General features: G+C 43.9%; 1 protein-coding gene across 1 annotated transcript in view; it reads left to right on the top strand.

Annotated features, from left to right (window-relative positions):
* The window catches only part of LOC310771505 (protein LTV1 homolog), a gene marked incomplete at its 3' end in the record, with an annotated part of 65634 nt that overhangs the window by 9675 nt on the left and 36687 nt on the right, over positions 1–19272 (top strand). The window contains exon 2 of the mRNA XM_083664101.1: positions 14913–15044. Coding sequence (XP_083520227.1) covers positions 14913–15044 — 132 coding nt within the window. The remainder of the gene's footprint in view (positions 1–14912; positions 15045–19272) is intronic.

Genomic DNA, 19272 nt, shown 5'->3' with positions numbered 1-19272 from the left:
CCGGTGCCTGCCTGGCTGGAAAGAGAGGCGTTCGGGGTGCAGTCGCCTCTGCTTTTTACGCTAGTTTGTTGTCAAGTCAAGTCAAGTTTATTTATATAGCCCTAATTCACAAGCATGTCTCAGAGGGCTTCACAGAGAATATGTCTAGCTAATTCTAGCTGACACAACGGTAACAAATTACAGAGTAAAGATAACATTTTGAACAATTGATAGAGAAATATAGAAAATATAGAAATATAGGAGAGAGCGGAGGAGAGAGCAGGAGAAGGGAGGAGAGCAGGGGGAATGTGAGAGAGTGATGGGGTGGGGAGAGCAGAGGAGAGAGCAGGAGAAGGGAGGAGAGCAGGGGGAATGTGAGAGAGTGATGGGGTGGAGAGAGCAGAGGAGAGAGCAGAGGAGGAGAGAGCAGGAGGAGGGAGGAGAGCAGGGGGAATGTGAGAGAGTGATGGGGTGGAGAGAGCAGAGGAGGAGAGAGCAGGAGGAGGGAGGAGAGCAGGGGGAATGTGAGAGAGTGATGGGGTGGAGAGAGCAGAGGAGAGAGCAGGAGGAGGGAGGAGAGCAGGGGGAATGTGAGAGAGTGATGGGGTGGGGAGGGAATGGTAAATGTTGGAGAGTATGTGTAGGTGGGGAAGTTGTCAGTGGTGGCGTAGTGAGTCAGTGGTGGCGTAGTGAGTCAGTGGTGGCGTAGTGAGTCGTCTCGCTGGCCAGACTCCCCTCCCTTCCGTGAGAGGATTCTGCTGGCACAGGTCTCCATAGTGGGATTGTGATGGGCGGAGCTTAGCGGCAGTGCCCTTGGAAAATAGTTTCCAACAATCCAACTTGCCGTTTTCAGCGTGTAGCAACGAGCTAGCGTGTAGGTTTCTGCCGTTAGCTTGCTAGCTAGTTAGCGTTGTTGTTTTCACTGCGGCGGCAGGGCACTATTTACAGCGACTCACAGGGAGGAAGGAGCGGAAGCCGCTCTGATTGACATGGAGCCAATGACAGAGCTTGTAATTAGGGGTGCAACGATCACGTTTTTTGCCACCGATTGCCGATCGCCTATGGGAAATATCTGCCCAACCGATCATTGAGCGATCACCGATTACCGATCACTGATCTATAAACTCCTCAAAAAAAGTTTGGAAACGTTATTTCGGTCGATTATTTCTCCCCTTTAATAATACCAATTGGTATTGTATTTTATATCGTTGGAAAGCCTGATTAGTCACCTTTACAATGGGGTACAACATGTAAGGATCGTGCATTCATGGAATGCGCAACACAGCTAAACGTGTGGGTAGCGCCCCAAGAAAATGGGTAAAAAAAAATCCCCCGCAATATTCTTCTGTTGGTATTCACTCTAGTTTTGAGTTGCTTGATGGATTGGATGATTGCACTCTCCCACAGTGATAAAGACAAAACAACACATATTGGCCATTTTTACACTTTCATTTGACACTGTCAGGGACCTCAGTAGCGTGTGGAAGATCCATATGAAGCCACAACAGCTTTGGCACCTTGGCACCGCAAATTAGGTGCCGATCAGGTGCCAGTCACACACCTGCCAGCACATGAAGCTCAAAACAAGAGTGAATACCAACAGAAGAATATTGCAGGAGATTTTGGCACATTTTTTGGGGGCGCTACCCACACGTTTAGCTGTGTGGCTCATTTCATGAATGCACCATCCTTACAAGTTGATATAAAATACAATACCAATTGGTATTATTAAAGGGGAGTTTATATATATATATTTTAAGCAGCTATAGCAGTCTATTATAGAACAGTTTCCATTTGACATATAGGCCTACATATCATGCATCAAATTGAAAGTGCAGCGCATTTCCTTTTTTCTACATCAATATTTTATGCTGTGGAGGCTAAAGGAAACCGCCAACATGATTATTTGTGTGTGAGATAATTGGAGCACAAGACTGTGTTGAACTAAATGGCTAGAAGAATGTTCTTTATAGTTCAGTCCAGTTCCCTCAGTTCAGTTTATAAAGGAACAAAAATATTCCACTTCGGGATTTCCATGTTACCAGTTCAATGCAGTTCAGTTCACTCAACAAAAATACTCCATTCCGGGATTTCCCTGTTACACAAGAAAAATAACTTCGACCCAAGGAAACTATTTTAGAGATTTATAAGCTAAAGCGGCTAAAGCTAACCGGAGCTATTAACGTTACGAGGATACATGCAAATATGGATCAAACACGGACTTAACACAAATGCAAATGCCTCGGTAGGCGGGAGGACTGGAGGTAACTTCTGTCTGCTGAGTCTGCTCTAATCGCCAGCTGATTTGTGTGATTCAAAGACGCACGGGGTGTGTTGACAGTCTGATGTGGTGTGTGGAGGTGGTGTGATTTGCCACACAATGATATAAACGTTGGAGCACAATATGAAACAATAGACTGATTGAAGACAAGATTTTTTTTTTTTTTTTTTTACACCAATTTAACTCTACGGAGAAATGGGCTGCCTCATGTTTCTCACGTGCAGCATGATCGGCTATGCAATAGGGATGGGCATCGAATTTCGAATTTTCGAATAATCGTTGTTATTATCAAGGTCGACTTTTATTATTGAAATTCGAAATTCGAATTTTTTTTTTTTTTTTTTTTTTTGAGTGAAATGTTGCATTGTCTCCCCTGATTCTAAGTACCGGTATAGTCAAATCGCTATAAGCATTTTAAGCAAGGTTTATGGAAAAATGAATGGCGGATGAAATCCCATGAGGAGGGAGAGGGGGTGACTTTGGCACCCCTTTGGCACTCAGACCTGAGCCTACTAAATATTTAATGAACCACAACCACTCATGATTGTCAAAACTGTTTTTTATTTTCGAAAATGTCAATGTAAAAAAAATTAAAAATGTAAAAAAAAAAAAAATTTTTTTTTTTTTTTTTTTTTTTTTACATTTTTTATTTTATTTTCGAAATTCGAATTAAATTCGAATTTGGCCAGCGAATTTCGAATAGTGTTTTTGCTAGAAATGCCTATCCCTACTATGCAATCGGCAACAATAAAGTAATATCTGCAATCAGCCGATTGCATATTTGAGGTCAAAATCGGCCGATACAGATTGCGTGCCGATCGATCGGAGCACCTCTACTTGCAATAAGCGGGGAGCGGACAGCCGGCAGCGACTGAAACAGTCGCTCCAATGGGAGAGCAGCTGTAGAGCAGGGGAGGGCTTACACCAGTAGCCTGTTTCCGTGCAGCCAGACTCTTCTCACGGAAGCGAGGGGAGGCTGGCCAGCGAGACTGCGTAGCGAGTGACCATAAAACATTTCACCTTCAGCAAAAATAAATAAATATATATATATATTTCTTTTTAAATTTTCAATCTTTTGTTCCTGCTTTTATTTTTGTTTTTGCTGAAAGTGAAAAGTTTTATGGTCACTCACGATTCTCTGGAAGACTGGTTGGCTTGGTTGGTTCAAGCCTCAAAACTCGATTTTTCGAAATGTCTTATGGAGAAAATGAACAGGGAATTCACTTCTGGGGCAAGAGATGTCACATGATTGTTGAGCTCTATATGATCATCACACTAGGCTCGTTTGAGATGAGCAAGTTCTGCGCAGATTCCACCAGCAAAGCCTTGCTTGCCCCGTTGCATGATGGTTAGAGAAGTTGTCCGACTTGCTCCGCCTGCCCGACTGCGTGTGTGAGCCACGGGACTCTCGTGAGAGCGAGGCGGGCGCAGATTTGGAGCGAGGCGGCCACAGTTGCTCCCCACCAACTGCGCCCGACTGCGGATGACAGAGGATGACGAGAAACGCATCGAGCTGATCACCCATTGGTTCAACACAGGTGCATCACAAACCCACAGTGAAGTGTAGAAACTTCAATTTGATATCTATTCCAAGCTGTCACTCTACATTTTACATAAATACCACCTGTAATGCCTACATAAAAAATAAGTCATCTGAAGGGCTGGGTCATTTGAGCAGTTTGTGTGGGTGGCGCTAATGCATCTTTTAATTTGTTTACAAACCGCTGTTAACACATTCACTGCCAGCCGTTTTTCAATACTGTAGTTAGCTTCTGCCAGAGTTTTTTTTTGAGGATTCTGGCTCATCTTTCAAGAGCCGAGGATTCGTTTCTGTTAGGATTTTGTGAACACATAATATCTCAAAAGAACTAATAGAATGTGTGCTTTCTCTGTCTAAAAGAGTTAGTTTGTAGAGTTAGTAGTTATGTAAGCATTAGCAGTTGAATACAGCATGGTTTCAGCGTCTGAAAATGTATTCTGAGATAAACGGCTTTTTGTGAAATTCGATAGAACAGTCACTTTAACCATTCATTTTTGGCATCAGTAAGACGCAGACATCTAAACAATAGTTTTGAACAGTAATTTCCTCCATAACAGCAGGAAACACCCCTCTCCTTCAAACTCAAAAGGTGTTATGACCAAATTATTTCAGTTCCTGCTTGATTCATGTACAGTACCGAAAGCATGGAAGATTTCAAATATTGTGCCCATTCCCAAAAAGCCAAGAGCTTCTGAACTGAATGATTTTAGGCCCATTGCACTCACCTCCATCCTAGGAAAATGCATGGAGAGAGTCCTAAGCAGACACATGACATCGTCTGTATCTAGCTGCCTAGACAACCTACAGTTTGCATATAAAAGTAAGAGAGGTACAGATGACGCAACTGTAACTTTGTTCAACACCATAGCGAAGCATCTACAAGCCCCCACTAATTATGTTAGAGTTCTTTTTATTGATTTCACATCTGCTTTTAATACCATGCAAATACATACACTTCTGCAGAGACTACTCGACCTAGGGGTAAATGGTGGCATTATTCACTGGATCAGAGATTTCCTCTCTGACCGCCCCCAAAGAGTATTGGTCAATGGTTGTGTGTCAGATGAGATTGTGTTGAACACTGGCGCACCACAGGGCACAATTTTTTCACCACCGCTCTTCTCTGCGTACACAAATGAGTTTATGATTGATCAGGGGCACTTTCGTTTATTTAAGTACGCAGATGACATGGCGTTAGTTGCTCTCCTGCAGGAAGGGGACATAGAGAGAGATAACATGTATTTTAATCATGTTACGAGCTAGGGATGGGCATCGAATTTCGAATTTTCGAATAATCGTTGTTATTATCAAGGTCGACTTTTATTATTGAAATTCGAAATTCGTTTATTGATTTTTTTTTTTTTTTTTTTTTTTTTTTTGTGAGTGAAATGTTGCATTGTCTCCCCTGATTCTAAGTATAGTCGAATCACTTGGTTTGAGCAAGTAAAACAATTTTTATAAGCAACCTCTCCCTCTTCATGGGATTTCATCCGCCATTCATTTTTCCATAAACCTTGCTTAAAATGCTTATAAAAATTGTTTTACTTGCTCAAACCAAGTGATTCGACTATACTTAGAATCAGGGGAGATAATGCAACATTTCACTCACAAAAAAAAAAAAAAATTTTTTTTTTTTTTTACATTTTTAATTTTTTTTACATTTAATTTTTATTTTCGAAATTCGAATTAAATTCGAATTTGGCCAGCGAATTTCGAATAGTGTTTTTGCTAGAAATGCCCATCCCTATTACGAGCCTCCATAACTGGTGCTCTACAAGCTCTTTAGAAATTAATGTTGCTAAGACTAAGGAGCTTATCCTACAGAACAACAAAAAGTCAATCCAGCGGCAGCCCATAATCATTAATGGACAAACAATTGAGATGGTCAGTGATTTTAAATATCTAGGCACGTACATAGACAGTAGCCTGACCTTTAGAGCGAATACCGACCACATTTTCAAAAAATGCTCACAGCGTCTCCACTTGCTACGCAAGCTTAATAATTTTGGAGTGAGCCAAAACATTCTTGAAACAGTGTATAAGAGCCTAGTGGAAAGTATCTTATCTTTTAACATGATCATGTGGTATGGTAATCTGAACGTTAAATGGAGAAACAAGCTGCAGAGAATAGTGAATATGGCCTCTAAGATCCTAGGGAAGCCACAGAAACAACTGAGTAGTCTGTACGATGAAATAGTCACAAGTAAAGCTGAGAGTATCACTAGTGATCCGTCCCACCCACTTTTTAATGAATTTGAGTTCTTGCCCTCAGGGAGGCGGTACAGACAACCGATGGCAAAGAAAAACCTCTACAAGAGGTCATTTGTCCCAGATGCCATTATGGCTTTAAATAAAACTAGGAAGCGCTAGACTATGCTATGCTTTTTGTTTATGCCTTTTTGGCGTTGCTGCGGTTTTTTGCACAGTAGGTCTTTTACATTTTATATTTTATATTTTTAATTTTCAATTCTTAATTCTAAGTTTGAAGGTGGATGAATGTGTGTTAACTGTATTGTATTGTATGCATATGTGTACTGTCATCTTTAACACCTTGTATTGTTTTTGTGTTTTTTAAGTTTGTAAGACACGTCTTGGTGAAATCAAAGACAAATTTCCACCTGTGGACAATAAAGTTTTCGTATCGTATTCGTATCGTATCGTAACTCCTCCCTCCGTGTGTGTTCTTCTTGGCTGCAGCGGGCGTGTCACAAGCTCGTTTCTGTTGCTGCTGTAACCTCGCGTCACCAGGCTCACTGCTTTGCTGCTGCTGTGCCTGTCTGCTGGCGGCCGCTGGGCAAGTCTGGATGGGCTCGCTCGTTTCTTGGGGTTCTGAGAGCTTTGATGAAGCTTTTGCGATTCTGGTCTTATTTATGCTGCGTGTTTCAAAGTGTGTTCCACCCGTAATCTATTATGCAAATTTGCAAAACCCCACCGCCAGCTCCCAAGCGCGAAAGCGTTTTCGCCAATCCATTTTCATGAGAATGGCTTCCTCACACTGCTTTTTGCTTGCCTTCCTCTAGAATGGAGAGCACTGTCGCCACTTAGTGGGTCGGTGGAATGGGTTGTACACGTTCGGTGGCTCCAATATTTTTATAGGAGACGTGGGGGGCATTGATCCACGTAGCACCGTCAAAACATTTTTTTTTTTTTTTGGACGTCTCAACTCGTCATTGGCAGTCAACCGTTGGATTTTTTTTGACGAGTCAACTCGCCATTGGCAGTGAACGTGTTAAACAAAACTGTAGAAGAAGAAAAGCAGCAGTGAGTGTGCTGCGGGGGTGTTCGACTTGTTGACGCCTCGCCTGACTACGCTCGCCTGCTCTCACACCTTCGCTCAACTAAACTGCCATTAAAGCAGCTACGAGCAAGATTTTCAATTGTTATTAAACAGTCTAAATTGAATATCGATGCATCACATCTTACCTCTAATAGTAGACGAGACCAACGCCGAGTAGTCTTGCTTGAACCCCGAGTGAATCGGCCAGTGTTGTCTTGATGATTAGTCTGTCTGCGGCCGGGGCAGATCAGGAAGTGAATGAAACGGTTTGCGGCAGCCACTTCGGCCATAGTCTCTTAAAACAGACTGTCTTATCTACATCCGGCGGATGCAGCTATATACAGTCTGTACTTCGTGGGGGAGAATCATGCACCAAACGGAAGAGGAAGTTGAAAGGCGGGACTTCCGCTCATTCGTCCAATCAGAATTTAACATTAGCTAACTAGCTGTATACTGCTGTAGCTATCGTTAGCTAACGCTGATTAGTAAGACGAACGATAAGCTCAGTAACGTTAGCAACTTACCTCATCACTTTCGTTTAACTCTGGAATAAGTGCACGTCTTGCACGAGGTTCCTCCAAGCCGCGGATACATCGTTTACGTCTATCAGGGTCTTCTTTCACCGGTTTCGTCGGCGTAGCTTCCATGGTAATTCTAAAGCACTGCTAGCATTAGCAACCTGCATCGGTTTAAGTTTCCGGGGGGAACATATTTTTCGTGGACACGCGTGTCGTGATTGGTCAGATTCCGTCGAACTTCCTTCCGGTCTGAAGGTTTTTTTCACTACTTCCTTGTGCATGTTCTGGGGGTCTAACGTACAGACGGTATGGCGAGAGCATTTGAAAATTGCGGAAGCCAACTCGTCTGTTCTAAGAGACTACTTCGGCCATAACCACAAAATAACAAAATTACTTCCAAACAAACTGTTAGAATATAACGAGAGATGTTCGCGAGAGTAGCGAGCCCCTGCATGGCGTTCTCCGTGTTTATGGTCTGTTGCTAGGCAGAGCGAAACGGTTGAAGGCAGGCAGCTGCCGTAAACCATTTCGTTTCACTTCCGGGTTTATCCGCCCGCCGGTAGACAGATAGAGAGAGAGAGAGCCTGGTGACGCGAGGTTAGTAGACAGACACAGACTCTATAATCATCAAGAGAGCAATCTCTGATTCACACGGCTTTGGTCTCAGCTACTATTATAGGTAAGATGTGATGCATCAATATTATAATTATACTGTTTAATAACAATAGCAAATCTTGCTCGTAGCTGCTTTAAAGGAGAAATTCACCGAAAAACAATGCTGATTTATTTTGCACATGATCTTACACATAATATAGAAAACTGTAAACAGTTTTGCAGGCATTCATTTAGTTACTGATATTTAGTTACTGATATTTAGTTACTGATATTTAGTTACTGATACATAGAGTTTACAGTGTTTCCCCTCGGATGGACTTGAAGCATGCGCAGTGAGATTTTTCTTTTTGCACAAAAATGTGTGTTGCTTGCAAAGAGTGCCCTGTCTAGTAGATACAGTCAAAGCGTGCCCTGTCTAGTAGATACAGTCAAAGAGTGCTCTGTCTAGTAGATACAGTCAAAGAGTGCCCTGTCTAGTAGATACAGTCAAAGAGTGCTCTGTCTAGTAGATACAGTCAAAGAGTGCCCTGTCTAGTAGATACAGTCAAAGAGTGCTCTGTCTAGTAGATACAGTCAAAGTGTGCCCTGTCTAGTAGATACAGTCAAAGAGTGCTCTGTCTAGTAGATACAGTCAAAGTGTGCCCTGTCTAGTAGATACAGTCAAAGAGTGCCCTGTCTAGTAGATACAGTCAAAGAGTGCTCTGTCTAGTAGATACAGTCAAAGAGTGCTCTGTCTAGTAGATACAGTCAAAGAGTGCCCTGTCTAGTAGATACAGTCAAAGAGTGCTCTGTCTAGTAGATACAGTCAAAGTGTGCCCTGTCTAGTAGATACAGTCAAAGAGTGCCCTGTCTAGTAGATACAGTCAAAGAGTGCTCTGTCTAGTAGATACAGTCAAAGTGTGCCCTGTCTAGTAGATACAGTCAAAGAGTGCCCTGTCTAGTAGATACAGTCAAAGAGTGCCCTGTCTAGTAGATACAGTCAAAGTGTGCTCTGTCTAGTAGATACAGTCAAAGTGTGCTCTGTCTAGTAGATACAGTCAAAGAGTGCCCTGTCTAGTAGATACAGTCAAAGCGTGCCCTGTCTAGTAGATACAGTCAAAGTGTGCCCTGTCTAGTAGATACAGTCAAAGTGTGCTCTGTCTAGTAGATACAGTCAAAGAGTGCCCTGTCTAGTAGATACAGTCAAAGAATGCCCTGTCTAGTAGATACAGTCAAAGAGTGCCCTGTCTAGTAGATACAGTCAAAGAGTGCTCTGTCTAGTAGATACAGTCAAAGAGTGCCCTGTCTAGTAGATACAGTCAAAGTGTGACCTGTCTAGTAGATACAGTGAAAGAGTGCCCTGTCTAGTAGATACAGTCAAAGAGTGCTCTGTCTAGTAGATACAGTCAAAGAGTGCTCTGTCTAGTAGATACAGTCAAAGTGTGACCTGTCTAGTAGATACAGTCAAAGAGTGCTCTGTCTAGTAGATACAGTCAAAGTGTGACCTGTCTAGTAGATACAGTCAAAGCGTGCCCTGTCTAGTAGATACAGTCAAAGTGTGCCCTGTCTAGTAGATACAGTCAAAGTGTGCTCTGTCTAGTAGATACAGTCAAAGTGTGCCCTGTCTAGTAGATACAGTCAAAGTGTGCCCTGTCTAGTAGATACAGTCAAAGAGTGCCCTGTCTAGTAGATACAGTCAAAGTGTGACCTGTCTAGTAGATACAGTCAAAGTGTGACCTGTCTAGTAGATACAGTCAAAGCGTGCTCTGTCTAGTAGATACAGTCAAAGTGTGCTCTGTGTCTAGTAGATACAGTCAAAGTGTGCCCTGTCTAGTAGATACAGTCAAAGCGTGCCCTGTCTAGTAGATACAGTCAAAGTGTGCCCTGTCTAGTAGATACAAAGTGTGCCCTGTCTAGTAGATACAGTCAAAGTGTGCCCTGTCTAGTAGATACAGTCAAAGTGTGCTCTGTCTAGTAGATACAGTCAAAGTGTGCCCTGTCTAGTAGATACAGTCAAAGCGTGCCCTGTCTAGTAGATACAGTCAAAGCGTGCCCTGTCTAGTAGATACAGTCAAAGCGTGCCCTGTCTAGTAGATACAGTCAAAGTGTGCTCTGTCTAGTAGATACAGTCAAAGTGTGCTCTGTCTAGTAGATACAGTCAAAGTGTGCTCTGTCTAGTAGATACAGTCAAAGTGTGCTCTGTCTAGTAGATACAGTCAAAGTGTGACCTGTCTAGTAGATACAGTCAAAGCGTGCCCTGTCTAGTAGATACAGTCAAAGTGTGCTCTGTCTAGTAGATACAGTCAAAGTGTGCTCTGTCTAGTAGATACAGTCAAAGTGTGCTCTGTCTAGTAGATACAGTCCTCTGTCTAGTAGATACAGTCAAAGTGTGCTCTGTCTAGTAGATACAGTCAAAGTGTGACCTGTCTAGTAGATACAGTCAAAGCGTGCTCTGTCTAGTAGATACAGTCAAAGCGTGCCCTGTCTAGTAGATACAGTCAAAGCGTGCCCTGTCTAGTAGATACAGTCAAAGCGTGCCCTGTCTAGTAGATACAGTCAAAGTGTGACCTGTCTAGTAGATACAGTCAAAGAGTGCCCTGTCTAGTAGATACAGTCAAAGTGTGCCCTGTCTAGTAGATACAGTCAAAGTGTGCCCTGTCTAGTAGATACAGTCAAAGTGTGCCCTGTCTAGTAGATACAGTCAAAGAGTGCCCTGTCTAGTAGATACAGTCAAAGTGTGACCTGTCTAGTAGATACAGTCAAAGTGTGACCTGTCTAGTAGATACAGTCAAAGCGTGCTCTGTCTAGTAGATACAGTCAAAGCGTGCCCTGTCAAAGCGTGCCCTGTCTAGTAGATACAGTCAAAGCGTGCCCTGTCAAAGCGTGCCCTGTCTAGTAGATACAGTCAAAGCGTACCCTGTCTAGTAGATACAGTCAAAGCGTGCCCTGTCTAGTAGATACAGTCAAAACGTGCCCTGTCTAGTAGATACAGTCAAAGCGTGCCCTGTGTCTAGTAGATACAGTCAAAGCGTGTCCTGTTTAGTAGGAGATAGAGTCAAAGCGTGCCCTGTCTAGTAGGAGATACAGTCAAAGCGTGCCCTGTCTAGTAGGAGATACAGTCAAAGCGTGCCCTGTCTAGTAGGAGATACAGTCAAAGCGTGCCCTGTCTAGTAGATACAGTCAAAGCGTGCCCTGTCTAGTTGGAGATACAGTCAAAGCGTGCCCTGTCTAGTAGGAGATACAGTCAAAGCGTACCCTGTCTAGTAGGAGATACAGTCAAAGCGTGCCCTGTCTAGTAGGAGATACAGTCAAAGCGTGCCCTGTCTAGTAGGAGATAGTCAAAGCGTGCCCTGTCTAGTAGGATATAGTCAAAGCGTGCCCTGTCTAGTAGGAGATACAGTCAAAGCGTGCCCTGTCTAGTAGGAGATACAGTCAAAGCGTGCCCTGTCTAGTAGGAGATACAGTCAAAGCGTGCCCTGTCTAGTTGGAGATACAGTCAAAGCGTGCCCTGTCTAGTAGATACAGTCAAAGCGTGCCCTGTCTAGTTGGAGATACAGTCAAAGCGTGCCCTGTCTAGTAGGAGATACAGTCAAAGCGTGCCCTGTCTAGTAGATACAGTCAAAGCGTGCCCTGTCTAGTAGATACAGTCAAAGCGTGCCCTGTCTAGTAGGAGATACAGTCAAAGCGTGCCCTGTCTAGTAGATACAGTCAAAGTGTGCCCTGTCTAGTAGATACAGTCAAAGCGTGCCCTGTCTAGTAGATACAGTCAAAGCGTGCCCTGTCTAGTAGATACAGTCAAAGCGTGCCCTGTCTAGTAGATACAGTCAAAGTGTGCTCTGTCTAGTAGATACAGTCAAAGTGTGCTCTGTCTAGTAGATACAGTCAAAGTGTGCTCTGTCTAGTAGATACAGTCAAAGTGTGCTCTGTCTAGTAGATACAGTCAAAGTGTGACCTGTCTAGTAGATACAGTCAAAGCGTGCCCTGTCTAGTAGATACAGTCAAAGTGTGCTCTGTCTAGTAGATACAGTCAAAGTGTGCTCTGTCTAGTAGATACAGTCAAAGTGTGCTCTGTCTAGTAGATACAGTCCTCTGTCTAGTAGATACAGTCAAAGTGTGCTCTGTCTAGTAGATACAGTCAAAGTGTGACCTGTCTAGTAGATACAGTCAAAGTGTGCTCTGTCTAGTAGATACAGTCAAAGCGTGCCCTGTCTAGTAGATACAGTCAAAGCGTGCCCTGTCTAGTAGATACAGTCAAAGCGTGCCCTGTCTAGTAGATACAGTCAAAGTGTGACCTGTCTAGTAGATACAGTCAAAGAGTGCCCTGTCTAGTAGATACAGTCAAAGTGTGCCCTGTCTAGTAGATACAGTCAAAGTGTGCCCTGTCTAGTAGATACAGTCAAAGTGTGCCCTGTCTAGTAGATACAGTCAAAGTGTGCCCTGTCTAGTAGATACAGTCAAAGTGTGACCTGTCTAGTAGATACAGTCAAAGTGTGACCTGTCTAGTAGATACAGTCAAAGCGTGCTCTGTCTAGTAGATACAGTCAAAGCGTGCCCTGTCAAAGCGTGCCCTGTCTAGTAGATACAGTCAAAGCGTGCCCTGTCAAAGCGTGCCCTGTCTAGTAGATACAGTCAAAGCGTACCCTGTCTAGTAGATACAGTCAAAGCGTGCCCTGTCTAGTAGATACAGTCAAAACGTGCCCTGTCTAGTAGATACAGTCAAAGCGTGCCCTGTGTCTAGTAGATACAGTCAAAGCGTGCCCTGTCTAGTAGATACAGTCAAAGCGTGTCCTGTTTAGTAGGAGATAGAGTCAAAGCGTGCCCTGTCTAGTAGGAGATAGAGTCAAAGCGTGCCCTGTCTAGTAGGAGATACAGTCAAAGCGTGCCCTGTCTAGTAGGAGATACAGTCAAAGCGTGCCCTGTCTAGTAGATACAGTCAAAGCGTGCCCTGTCTAGTTGGAGATACAGTCAAAGCGTGCCCTGTCTAGTAGGAGATACAGTCAAAGCGTACCCTGTCTAGTAGGAGATACAGTCAAAGCGTGCCCTGTCTAGTAGGAGATACAGTCAAAGCGTGCCCTGTCTAGTAGGAGATAGTCAAAGCGTGCCCTGTCTAGTAGGATATAGTCAAAGCGTGCCCTGTCTAGTAGGAGATACAGTCAAAGCGTGCCCTGTCTAGTAGGAGATACAGTCAAATTGTGCCCTGTCTAGTAGGAGATACAGTCAAAGCGTGCCCTGTCTAGTTGGAGATACAGTCAAAACGTGCCCTGTCTAGTAGGAGATACAGTCAAAGCGTGCCCTGTCTAGTAGGAGATACAGTCAAAGCGTACCCTGTCTAGTAGGAGATACAGTCAAAGCGTGCCCTGTCTAGTAGGAGATAGTCAAAGCGTGCCCTGTCTAGTAGGAGATACAGTCAAAGCGTGCCCTGTCTAGTAGGAGATAGTCAAAGCGTGCCCTGTCTAGTAGGAGATACAGTCAAAGCGTGCCCTGTCTAGTAGGAGATACAGTCAAAGCGTACCCTGTCTAGTAGGAGATACAGTCAAAGCGTGCCCTGTCTAGTAGGAGATACAGTCAAAGCGTGCCCTGTCTAGTAGGAGATACAGTCAAAGCGTGCCCTGTCTAGTAGGAGATACAGTCAAAGCGTGCCCTGTCTAGTAGTAGATACAGTCAAAGCGTGCCCTGTCTAGTAGGAGATACAGTCAAAGCGTGCCCTGTCTAGTAGGAGATACAGTCAAAGCGTGCCCTGTAGGAGATACAGTCAAAGCGTGCCCTGTCTAGTAGGAGATACAGTCAAAGCGTGCCCTGTCTAGTAGGAGATACAGTCAAAGCGTGCCCTGTCTAGTAGGAGATACAGTCAAAGCGTGCCCTGTCTAGTAGGAGATACAGTCAAAGCGTGCCCTGTAGGAGATACAGTCAAAGCGTGCCCTGTCTAGTAGGAGATACAGTCAAAGCGTGCCCTGTCTAGTAGGAGATACAGTCAAAGCGTGCCCTGTCTAGTAGGAGATACAGTCAAAGCGTGCCCTGTCTAGTAGGAGATACAGTCAAAGCGTGCCCTGTCTAGTAGGAGATACAGTCAAAGCGTGCTCTGTCTAGTAGGAGATACAGTCAAAGCGTGCCCTGTCTAGTAGGAGATACAGTCAAAGCGTGCTCTGTCTAGTAGGAGATACAGTCAAAGCGTGCCCTGTCTAGTAGGAGATACAGTCAATACAATTGTATTTGGCAAGAGGGATCTACAGTCAAATGAAGAGGAAAAGTGGAATGATCCAGGTCCAGGCATATTTGGATGGGCTTCTGCCTTCTTCAGGGTGTAATGATAAAATCAAACAAACAGGGTAATTCTATGGATTCACCACAGGTGTGCCAGGTGAGATTGTATGCACCATTTTTGGGGGCCTCTAGGGGCATCACCCCAGGCATTTGGTTGTAGGACAACCACAGAAACATGAATTGAATGACACACTAAAGGCAAGAGGTATACAAATTCAAATATAGTGAAACAGACAAGGCAATCAAAGAACAATCAAAGAACAATTGGGATCTACAGTATTCCAATAATATTCCTATTTTAATCATATAATTTTCCTATCGTTTGTTTGTTTTTTACAGTGGGCTGCTGCCGTCGAATGCATATTCTAGGGGAAACACTTGAGTTATTGAGAGTTTGATTTGAGTTGAGTTTGTGGACCAGTGATGTGGTTTAACTGCTGCGTTGTTCCTGCTGTGTTCCAGCCTCACCGGAAGAAGAAGTCGTTCATTGAGAAGAAGGCGGCGGTGACCTTTCACCTGGTCCACAGGAGTCAGAGAGACCCGCTTGCTGCCGACGAGACGGCGCCACAGCGCGTCCTGCTGCCCGCTGGCAAGGTACGAGCAGAGCACCACTGTCTTCTGCAACGAGCGTAGCCACAAGGAACTGTCCCAACTAGGGCATTCACGACTAGTGAATTTTACTAGTCGACTAGTCGTCCCTAAAGGTAGTCGACTAGTCCAGTGGTTCTCAACTGGTGTAGCCTCAGGACCCACTATTTTCCTTGTCATGAAGTTGCAACCCAAATTTCTGTTTTTTTTTTAAACCACTCAAATTTATTGCACAAAAAATAGCGCATTAATTTAATACACAATGCCTTCATGCACTGTTATAAACCTCAAATGAACAAAAAAGTGCAACAGAAGTGCAACTAGGGCTAAAAACCAATTGAAATAAGGCAGACTTGAATTACAGGCCTATATGTTTTTAAATTTAAACAAGTCAAACTGGTCATGCTCAGAAAGTCTTATTTGAACTGTATGAAATATGAAATAAAAGGCAGACTTATCTTGAATTACATGCCTATATATGTTTTTAAACAAGTTAATAATAATGATAATAATAATAAAACAAGTTAACCTGGTCATGCTAATCCATTTTCAATTCAATCAGGAGAGGCCAGTTGGTAGGATTAGACAAACTTTATTTAGCAATCGGCATGCATGGCAAATGCTTTGGCGCTTGACTCCATTGGCCAGTGGCGCTGCTCTTGAGGCAAGAGGAGGGCACCTGCATAGGCTAGGAGATCCCCCCCCCCCCCCCTTGGGGGATCAGGAGTCAAGACTCGTTGGTGGCGGACTGGGGAGGTGGGTGGGGCAAAACAACGCTTCGGAGGCCGGCTTCAAGGGAGATGGACTGCCGTGAAGCTGCTGCTGCTATGATCGGCCAGAGAGAGAGAGGTGACGTAGAACCCTTGCTATATATGTGAGGATTAACTGACGTCATATTTGACGTCATAGCAGACGTCCACGTTATGCTAGAACTTGACTGTCGTCAGGGGATGATCGGATTATGTGTGAGTGGCCTTCTGCCTGAAATATGGTCTAGAGACCTCACTTCAATCAGGAGAGGCCAGTTGGTGGGATTAGACAAACTTTATTTAGCAATCGGCATGCATGGCAAATGCTTTGGCGCTTGACTCCATTGGCCAGTGGCGCTGCTCTTGAGGCAAGAGGAGGGCACCTGCATAGGCTAGGAGATCCCCCAAAAGGAAGATCTGATTACCGGCGGTTAATTGAGATCTGCAGGTGCCGGTAGTTGATTGTGCTTTTCTGGCCTTCGACCTTTTTGCGACTTACAGCTATTTGCGGCTGGCGCTCCCAACTCGGTCGGGCCTTGATATTGGTACAGTGGTAGACGGATCAATAAGCGTGCCTTACCGCAAGCTGTGTATTGACGCGCGGCGGCATTAAAACTAATTGAGGTGTAGTTGCACCGTTGACCACCAGGTGTCATCTGTGAGCATCCTTGAGATCAAGTGTTGAATGTGACACAATAGGGCGCGCCGGGAAGAAAACAAAAGGTAATTACGGCAGCTAAATAGGCCCCAATATAGCGTTAAAATAAAATAAAAATGTAGGCTATCATGCAAAAAGTAGCCTGTAATGTTAATTTAATTTCGGACCGTCTGAATATGTTTTATTTATAGAGAGCGAGGCGAACCAACAGCAAGCAGAGAAAGAGAAATGGAGATCTGAGAGTTTCTTCATTGCCCAACCGTGACAGCAGCGAGAAAAAGGGAGCTGGATATATCATTTTTCAAAATGATTTACATGGACTGCGGGCGCTATTAGAAAAGGGTGATGGATTTGTCTTGTCAGCTGACATTTGGACAAATAGGAGAGGGCACAGCTTCCTGGGCATCGTGGCCAGTTTCATTGACGGGACGTTCAAGGGGCACACCGTTCTGTTAGGCTGTGATCACATACAGGGTCCCCATACCGCTGATCGCATTTACCAAAAGTATGAAAGAATTGGAACGTGCAACGACGTGTTTATTCGTGTCATATGCGGGGCAGGTGTTGAAACTGAAAGTAAGACTAGCGCCATCCAGCAGACAGAGGGAAGGAGGGGATGGTGTATGTCTGGACATGTCTGGATGCATGCAGGGGCAGGTGTTGAAGCGAGTCATCCTGGAGCAGATGCAGCAGAAATATGACAATGATTCAACCCAGAGGATTATGCGGAAAGCAACTCTTCTGGACCCAAGATACCGGGCGGAAAACATGGATCCCACCGAAGTGATACCCAAGCTGAGCTGGTAGCAGAGATTGTGGCAGCAGTCGGCCCCGCTGCACGCGTGAGAGTGGAGGGTGAAGAAGACGAGTCAGGTGCTGGTGGAAAGATAACCAGGCACGGCTTCCACTCATGGCCGGCTTGGCAGGGAAATATTTGTGTATTTGTGCCACCAGTGTACCATCCGAGCGTGTGTTCAGCACAGCAGGGATTGTTGCAATGCCACTCCGAAGCAAATTATTGCCCGAAAAGGTAAAGCTGTTGGTATTCTTGGCCAGAAACCTGTAATGGTAAAACGAAGCAAAAAGGCTAAAGGCCTATAGCCTATTTAACCAAACCCAAAATGTTTAATTTCTAATTCCTTTAAGTTTATAAGATCGTGTTCGAGTTCGTTAATACAAGCTTAATTCATTTAAGATAATTGCATAATTCGTTTTGTATTTATTTTACACAGCAATATCTACTGGTTAATTTTACCAGGCTAATTTATTTTTATTTTTGTGTGTGAAATGATGAAGGTTTTCCCAATGTCCCACTGGGTTGTGTTTTTGCAAATAAAAAGTGTTGTACGGAAACAAGCTTGTTTCTTTTATTTCTGTTTATTATAGTAACATTTTTATTTGTCTTATATGGCTATTATTAGGAGGGGGGGGTTGATTAAATTTTATGAAGTCGTTGCGGTGCTGTTTGGCTGCCCGACTGCTGCGAATGCGCATTCACAAACAGTGAATAGGCTGCTCAGTTAAAAACAACAATAAATATGCTGGTCGGTTACTTATTTTATTTAGCGTTCTATATTTTAGAAGCATATTTTTATGTTTACATTTTCTCAGTTTCTGGGATAGTCGGACAAGTGAACATGAAGGAAGAGTAGAGACTTATGGAACCCTGACTGAAGACGTTTGTTTATTCATGTAGCCTAATTAAAAACATTTTCAATGATAGCCTGAGGTGTCTGACTGCTGAATGTAGCCTATTAAAGGCCTTTGGCCTAACTGCAAAGTGCAAACTCAGCAAGCAACAATAAATTAAACAAATAGCCTATAGCAGCATTATTGGGCACCTAAGTAAATACATGCACTGTCTGGCATGCCTAGAATGTCTCTAGAACGTGAAATTAAATAACTTGAAAACTAATAAATGAAGAATCACTTGTAAAAAATTTTTTTAATAAAGTGGCTGGCTGCTCGGTTCTGCCCGTTTTCGTTTAGCATTTATTTGCGTCGGGACTTCACTGCATTGAACTGCTCCGCTGCATGTGCAAAGTTGAAGGCCTCCAAACCCTTTCCACAACTTGCGATCTGCATCAGCCTTGTGACTTCTGCAGGGACACTGGAGACTGGAATTGGGGGAGGGGTGGAGGGTGGAATGTTTCACCCCTATTAGACCCTATAGACCTGTCTATTGTTTCATGTGACCAACCTATTGAAATGTAAATAAAGGAACGGGGGCAGTCCGGGGGGGCAGTCCCGATGAGAATAGGCCTTCAGTAGCCTATATTACAATAGGCTATATATAAAATCTGTGGCTTTCAAGGCTGGTGTGAAAGAGCCTACATAACCAGAGTAGGCCTATATTGTTTGATAAAAATATGTTTTCAGACAATGGGCACGGCGCGCGCGCGCGCACACATACACACACACACACACTGCTCCCACACACACACACACACACACACACACACACACACACACTGCTCCCCTACGAGAACCGCAGGCTCTGCGCACGCTGCTGTGCCTGCTGAGCGACATGACGGGCGGCCAGCGTGGCCGAGAACCAGATGACAAATAAATAAAGTAGCTACTCTCACCTCTTGATTAAGGTGTAGGCTATGGGAGTTATTTATTTTATTTATAATAATACAGATATTTATAATAAAACATATAGGCCTATTATAGTTTTTATGGTAGCCTATATTATTATTATTATTATTATGGATGGCCCTCTGCAGCTGTACTAAATACGAATAAAGCAAGGCCATAAAAATTAGTTCGTATAGTCTAGAGGGAACAAATAAAAGGAGCTGAATTGCCGTGGAGTGCGCAGTAG

The sequence above is a fragment of the Poromitra crassiceps genome, assembly GCF_964638095.1.
Source record: "Poromitra crassiceps genome assembly, contig: HAP1_SCAFFOLD_714, whole genome shotgun sequence".
Classification (NCBI taxonomy): domain Eukaryota; kingdom Metazoa; phylum Chordata; class Actinopteri; order Beryciformes; family Melamphaidae; genus Poromitra; species Poromitra crassiceps.
The sequence above is the reverse complement of the archived record's forward strand: the minus strand, read 5'-3'. Positions and strand labels throughout refer to the sequence as shown.